The sequence below is a fragment of the Myotis lucifugus genome, unplaced genomic scaffold (assembly GCF_000147115.1).
Source record: "Myotis lucifugus unplaced genomic scaffold, Myoluc2.0 scaffold_38, whole genome shotgun sequence".
NCBI lineage: Eukaryota > Metazoa > Chordata > Mammalia > Chiroptera > Vespertilionidae > Myotis > Myotis lucifugus.
Genome location: NW_005871086.1, coordinates 410200 through 417998, shown reverse-complemented (window position 1 = coordinate 417998; position 7799 = coordinate 410200). Strand labels below are relative to the sequence as shown.

The 7799-nt window shown below is 44.5% G+C and overlaps 1 protein-coding gene across 10 annotated transcripts in view; it reads right to left on the bottom strand.

Annotated features, from left to right (window-relative positions):
* CHD8 (chromodomain helicase DNA binding protein 8) overlaps nucleotides 1–7799 on the bottom strand; it is a 67539-nt gene that overhangs the window by 39847 nt on the left and 19893 nt on the right. For all 10 annotated transcript variants that reach the window (XM_014454672.2, XM_014454675.2, XM_014454676.2 and 7 more), the window contains 3 exons: nucleotides 6521–6892; nucleotides 5109–5494; nucleotides 4002–4116 (listed from right to left, as the gene is read on the bottom strand). In XM_014454672.2, coding sequence (XP_014310158.1) covers nucleotides 4002–4116; nucleotides 5109–5494; nucleotides 6521–6892 — 873 coding nt within the window. The remainder of the gene's footprint in view (nucleotides 1–4001; nucleotides 4117–5108; nucleotides 5495–6520; nucleotides 6893–7799) is intronic.

The window sequence follows — 7799 nt, the reverse complement described above, 5'->3', positions numbered from 1 at the left end:
CCAGCAGTGCATGCGGAGTGGGGCCGGTTCCGGCCCCAATCGCCCCTCAGGAGCAGGGGGAGGTAGAGAAGCCCTGAGGGGCGATTGGGGCCAGCACCAGCAGCCGATGCCAGCTGTGGCTCTGGTGCCAGCAGTGGGCGTGAGCGGGGCCAGCGCTGGCAGTAAGTGCAAGCACCAGGTGGGACCACCACACATGGGAGCAAAGAATTTTCAGTAACCACCAGAGGCTCACCCTGATGACAGCAACCGGCACCCCTCCTTGGTCTGGCGCCCCCGCTCATCTGCTCCACCATCCCACCACAGCCGATGCCCACCATGTTCCACACTCTGCCACCTGCTGCCAACACCCACCATGTTCTGTGCTCACCCCATGGTGGTCAGCACACGTAATAGCGACCAGTTGTTCAGTTGTTCCACCTTTTGGTCTATTTGCATATTAGGGTTTTATATATATAGATTATATAGGATATGATCATATGTTTACCCTACAGTCTATTCCATTCCCAGGTATTTAGCTATGAGATATGCAAACCTGCATCCACAAAATACTTAGACTAAGACTGTTCATGGAAGCTTTATTCATAATAGCTCCAAACTGGAAACAACCCAAATGTCCATCAAGAGGATGGACAGAAACTAAAATATTTCTCAAGAAAAAAATAGAATGAACTACTAATACATTCAACAACATTAACGAGTCTCAAAAATATGCTGAAATAAGTGAGACTCAGAAGTACATATTATGAAGTTCAAGAACAGGCAAAGCTAGTCTATGATACTAGAAATCAGAACAATGGTTGCCTATGGGGGAGGGGTGGACTGACTGCAAGAGGGATTAAGGAAACTCTGAGGTGATGGAACATGGAACTTCATTAAATAATCTATGTTTTAAAATAAAATGAGGGTGGAGAGAAGAATGGGCTAAATCTATCTTTTCAGATAAAGGACAATTTCTGAGAAGTATTGGGGGGAAAAAAGCAAAGTACAGACGAGTAGGTATGGAATACTAATATTAAGTGGATGTAGAAATAGAGTGCTCATGAAAAGAAAGAATATTTCTGGAAAAAGACATGAAAAAATGGTAACAGCAGTTACCTCTGGGGAAAAGAATTGGGGTACTGTGAGGCTGGGATCTAGATTGGAAGACTTTGATAGTGTCTACTCTTTTGCACTACTGTCATTTTTCTCACAGTTGTGAGTAGGTGAAACAGTTTATTCTTATATTATTATTTATTACTAGAGGCCTGATGCACAAATTCATGCATGGGAGGGGAGCTGACCCTCAGCCCGGCCTGCACCCTCTCTAATCTGGGACCCCTCAGGGGATGTCCGACTGCCTCTCGCAATCTGGGACCGTTGGCTCCTAACCGCTCGCCTGTGTGCCTGCCTGCCTGAGCCCCCCCCAGCCCCTCTGCCTGCCTGCCCCACGCTGTGTATTTTTTTAACCTAAATAACAAAATAATAAATTGTCAAAAAATTTTAAAAAACACCTCATGATTCCAAAGAACAAATTTGAAACTATGTAACCATGACCCACTTAGCCTTCAACGCATTTCCTCAAAGATTATCTATATATATAACTAAAGGCCCTGTGCACGAATTCATGCACCAATAGGGTCCCTCGGCCTGGCCTGCAGGATCGAGCTGAAACTAGCTCTCTGACATCCCCCAAGGGGTCCTGGATTGCAAGAGGGCGCAGGCCAGGCTGAGGGACCCCACCATTGCACGATTGGGGCCAGGGAGGGACGTAGGAGGTTGGCCAGCCAGGGAGGGACGGCGTGAGGGCTCCAGGGAGTGTCCAGCCATTTTGTTCAGTCCCAATCAGTTGGACCTCGGCAGAAAGCTAACCTACTGGTAGGAGTGTCTGCCCCCTGGTGGTAAGTGCATGTCACAGCGAGTGGTTGAGCAGCCTTAGCATATCAATAGAATATTATGCTTTGATTGGTTGAACAGCTGACTGGACAACTTAGCTATTAGGCTTTTATTATATACGATATCCTAATATGCAAATAGACCGAACGGTGGAACAACCGAACAACCAGTCGCTATCACGTGCACTGACCACCAGGGGGCGTGTGTGGAACATGGCGGGCATTGGCTGCAGCGGGATGGTGGAGCAGGTGAGCGGGGGCACTAGACCAAGGCTGGGTGCCAGTTGCTGTCATTGGGGCGAGCCTTTGGTAGTTACTGAAAATTCTTTGCCCCCGCGCACCGGGGTCCCACTGGGTGCTCACACCTGCTGCCAGTGCCGGCCCTGCTCACACCCACTCCCAGCACCGGAGCCACTGCTCGCTCCCGCTGCTGGTCCCAATCGTCCCTCAGGGCTTCTCCACCTCCCCTTCTGCACCTCCCCCTGATCCTGAGGGGCAATCGGGGCCGGCAGCTACCTCTCCCACACACTACCAGCACCAGAGCCACTGCTCACACCCACTGCTGGTGCCGGCCCTGCTCGCACCTGCTGCCAGCACCCGGTGCAGATCCTGATTGCTCAGAGGGTGCAAGCGGCTGCTGCTGGCCTCGATTGCCCCTGAGGGCTTCTCCACCTCCCCCTGCTCCTGAGGGGCAATTGGGGCACAGCCACTGCTCGCACCCACTGACGGCGCCGGCCCCAATCACTCTGCGCTGTCAGCAGGTGCAAGCGGGCCCGGCGCCGTCACTGCATGGGAGCGGCAGTGGTGGGAGTGAGGCTGCCAGCAGATGGGACCTGGGGCTGTGGCGGGAGGGGCCAGGTGAGAGCGCAGAGGATGGGCCAAGACCCACCCCTGTGCCCAAAGCAGCCTCGCAGCCCACAGTTTCTTTCAAGGTGCATAAATTCGTGCACTGGCCCCCTGGTATATTATATACTCTTAAAAAATGCAATATGTGAAGAACAATAAAAGGAGATATGCCTACGTTATATACACTATTCTACATCTAGCTTTTTCTTTTAATGTGGAGAGTTTTCCAGAGGCAAGAGCCTCTATTTTCTTAGAATAGAAACTAGCCTTTTCAATAGGCAAAGCAGGAGGAGGACAATCAGTAATAAGAATAGGGGAAAGATACACATAGCTTGTCTGTCTTACAAATATACTTTTCACCCTACTCTACTTCATTGTTTTTAATTGCCATGCAGTGGTCTATTACAAAAGTTTTCATAATTTTATTTAACTTTTTCTACACCAATGGACATTTAATATTTGTAACTATTTATTTTAGCCAAACTAATGACATGCTGGGAAGCAAGATCTCAGATGCTCCCTTGGCTATTCTTAATTTTCCCCAGAAGAACTCAAACATCAGTTTGTCAATGTATTAAATGTATATTAAGAAAGAGGGGAGGCACTGATAAATATTAATAGCTACAATAGCTACAGAGGCACTTAAGATTTATTTAGTCCAAATCTCCATTTACAGAAGAGGAATACAGATACAGCTAAGTTAAGTAAATGGGCCAGGCCCAAAGAGCTACTTAGAATTACCATGAGTCTCCTGAATCTTAATACCAGGTTCTATCTATGGTTGGAAATGAGTCAAAGATGGTATCTCAAGGCAACAATCAGAGATAGAGAACCAAAGTTCTTCTGGTCTGGCTTCTTTTATTCTCTTCCAATGCCCCTCATCATCAAAAGGTAGAAGAAAACATTGCGCCTAAGCACCCTAGTTCAGAGTCAGAAGCCTTGAGTGTAGAAAAGGTAAGGCAAAAGGGATACTTCTAACAGAAACCAAAGTACAGACATATCCATGATAACAATCATGCAACATAATTTCATTTTTGTTTAGTGTTTGAAACACTAGAATTTAAGAAAATGAATATTGCTATTTTTACAGTAATATGCTTTTTGCCTAAAAAGGGAAACATTTAAAAAGACATGATCATGACCAGATCCCATCTCTTTTACCTTTTAGGCCTAGCTCTGGATTAGAAAAACTGTTGAAATATACATAGGCTTATAGTCTTTTAGTAACTATGTCTCTCAGAATTAAACATGATTTTTCTATAAGTTCTTTAGGGATTCTTTTACCTGAATGCTGCTTTCTTCATCTTCCCGGGGTGATTGGGCTGGCATGACTTCTACATCTGAATTATCAGATGAGGTATTACGTTTTCTCTTCTTCCCCACCACAGGAGTGATGGTGCTAAAATAGAAAAAACAAAATAATTTTCAATGAGGGCAAGGAAAATTTAGGAGTAAGAAAATATAATTAATCTAAACCATTACAGATAAAGCTTCCAGACAGACAGAAGGATCTAGATCTTTATTTAGTCTGTGGGGTGTCTGGAAAAGATTTTGGGGTTTCTAAACCACTGGCTGACCTCTATACCAGATTTGTCAAATCCTTACTACCACTGTATTTACAAATACCTGAGGCAAAGTAGCGTAACAGAGCAGAATGAATACTAGACTAAGAATTATAAGGCCTTATTTTAGTTCCAGTTCTGTCACTAGCTGAGCATGTTTCCTCTTTTGTAAGCATTGATGATACCTGGTCTGATAGTTGTTGAGGATCAACTAAAATAATAGACATGACATTTGTTTTTTAAAAGCTAAAATATCAAATACAAATATAAAGCATTATTATGATTTCACCATAAATGCTGAAAAATCCTAGGGAATAGAAGCTGAGGAGAAAGGAGTAAAGCCAGAAGACATGAAAGAGAGAACACTAGGTGTGACAAGAATGCATGGCAAGCATGGTGCTGTCAACACTGCTTAAGACTATCAGCAACTGCCTTCTCTAGTTCACAGATGAGATGAAGAACAGGGCAGCTATGTCTTCAGCAGCTCTTTTCCTAATGTGGGGGGTAGGGGGATAGTGAGGAATTCTTCGCACTACAGTGATACCAAATCAGGACGAATATATAAAAACATAGTCACAGCTTTTAAATGTAACCCCAAACACAAGGATCTTTTCCTGTGCCTTAGTGATTCTTTCAAAATATGCAAATTTCTGTTTAACAAATCATGTAAGCATTATGACAGAAAAGGCCTTATTATCTTCTCTGACAGACACCAGCAGACAGATCACTTTGAACTATGTTGCTGCTAAATACAAGTATTTCCTCAGCATTAATGTAAAACTGAGTGCACTGCCCTCAAATGTCCCAAGTACCAAAGGGTAGTACTTACTTCAGCTTACTCTTGCCCTTGGTTTTGGAGGTACCAGATGTTTTGCTCTTCTTTGGCTTTTCTTCCTTGAGCCTCTCCCCACTGCTCTTTTTCCTGCGTTTCTTTTCACCTTCCTCCTCAGGCCGAACACTGGGCAACTCATCCTCATTCAGGACTCGAGGTATGTTCTGCTCACCTCGAGCCCGGGCCCTAGCAATGGCCTCTGCTACAATCCGATTTGCTTTCTCTTGTTTCTTCTGGTGCTCCAGCCTGCGGTTTTCCTCCATTCCTGTCTTGCCCCCCATATGAGGAGCAGAGCTTGCTGGTGAGGACAGAGCTGCCACTTCACTGGCACTCAGGACTTTAACTACAGAAAGTCCAGAAGAGGCCCCTTGGGAAGAGCTAGCCTATAGAAATGAAAACACTGAAATGTTAACATGCTTGTAGCTAAATAAAACAGTTCTGAAGCAGGTGGGCCAGAAACTTTAGTTCTCTAATTCCTCAAGAATCAGGTTCAGACCCAAATCCCAGTAAATCTGGACACTTTTAAAAAATTTTTTTGTGTGTATGTGGGAAGAGGGTAATAAAAAACAACAACCAGAATTGTGCCAAGTTAGCCCTGTCTGGCATGATTCAGTGGTTAGAGTGTCAGCCTCGGCACTGAAGGGTCATGGGTTTGTTTCTTGGTCAAGGGAAGTATCTGGGTTGCAGGTTCAATTCCTGGCCTCATCCCTGGCCCCAGGTGTGTCCCTTTCAGGTCAGGTCCAGGTCAGGGCACATGCAGGAGGCAACCAATCAATGTGTCTCTCTCACACCAATGTTTCTCTCTCTTCTCTCCTCCATCACTCCTTTCCACTATCTCTAAAAATCAATGGAAAAAATATCATCTGGTGAAGATTAACAAAAAATAAAAATAAAAAAATTGTGCCAAATTAAACTTCAATATCCTTTAGCCATGCTCCTAATGTCAATACCAATCTCCATTACTCTAGAAAATGTTCACACAATATAGCCAATTCTGGTCTCTGGACTTAAAGTAAAAAAAACTCAAATTCTACTCTTAGCCTACCTTTTATCTCCCTGGGGGGTGGGAGGAGTGATAATCACTTGGCCTCATTAAGACTATTTCTTTATCTTTCAAATGAAGCTATTTAAAACCATCTTTATTTCACAAAAGTAGGAAAAGATTGTAAATGAAACACTTCAAAGACAAATATGAGATAAATCACCCCTTATCCCAAAGCCAACAATAACCCTCAATTCTTTCCATAATATAATTAAAACAAGGTTTTCATGGGTGAAAGAAATAAAATTCTACATCTCAGTTCAGAGGTATGAATCTTGACTGGCCCCCACCCTCACCAAGGAGTGGTTGCTGAGGGTACTAGCAAGAGACTGAGGTCTATTTTCCTCCCTAACCATGTAAGTCTCACCTGTGGCTGAAGTACCACCTTGAGTGGTACTGAAAGTCTTTGTCCTGGGCTCTGTCCCGGTCCCATTATCTGAGCCTGCTGCACAGAGGAGAGCGTTACCGGCTGGGATGAGGGTGGCTGCTGGGGCTGCGGCTGTGATGATGGAGGCTGTGGTACGATCTGGATTTTCTGCTGTGGCTGCTGCACCTGCAGCTGGATAGTTACTACTTTGGCGGGCTGCCCCTGGGCATTCTTGGCTTGAGTCAGGGCTGCTAGTTGGTTGCCCTGTAACACTATCTTCCCTGGTAGACTCCCTAGCACGACATGCCGATGTCCTTGGGGACCTCCAGACTGTGGCTGCTGGAGGACCAGGGTGATGCGTTTCGATTCACCCTAGAGTAAAGAAAGGAAATTGCAAAAAGTACATTAAAGAATAATATACACCTAAATATTTACAGTTTTCCTCATCCTAAAAACATAAAAACTGAGAGGTAGAACACAGTATAATTCATTTTGTTCATCCTATCTGTCTTGACAGAATCTTTTCTGTAGCACAGGTAACAAGCCTATTTTTGAAAAACCCCTGATAGGAGGGTTATCTTCCAAGGTAGTCACTCCACTTTCTGGAACTCTCTTAGAACAAAAGTCTATATTGAACTGAAATCCACCTTCTTATAGTTTCTTTCTACAGGTCCTACTTATCTTAATACTACTGCCCTCCCCCCTAAACTCTTTGGCCCTTTTTTCAGAGGCAAGAGCCTCTATTTCCTTAGAACAGAAACTAGCCTTTTCAATAGGCAAAGCAGGAGGAGGACAATCAGTAATAAGAACAGGGGAAAGATACACATAGCTTGTCTGTCTTACAAATATACTTTTCCCCCAAAATGATTCTTTGTTCCCATAGCATCCTATATTCCTCATAAAACTTTCTATCATACATTATTGTGAATTCTTGTCTAGCCATTTGTCTGGCCTGGCAGACCATGAGCTCTGTTAAGTAGAGGGGCTGTAGCTGTCCTGTTCAGTATCAGCTAGGTAGTGTAAATAGGTAGTAAGGGTTCAAAAAAATGTTAACACTAACTGCTTCTACCTGATAAGCAGTAAGTACATGGATGTTAACACTAACTGATAAAAAGCAAAGATGGGCCCTGACCGGTTTGGCTCAGTGGATAGAGCGTCGGCCTGCGAACTCAAGGGTCCCAGGATCGATTCCAGTCAAGGGCATGTACCTTGGTTGCAGGTACATCCCCAGTAAGGGGTGTGCAGGAGGCAGCTGATCAATGTTTCTCTCTCATGGATG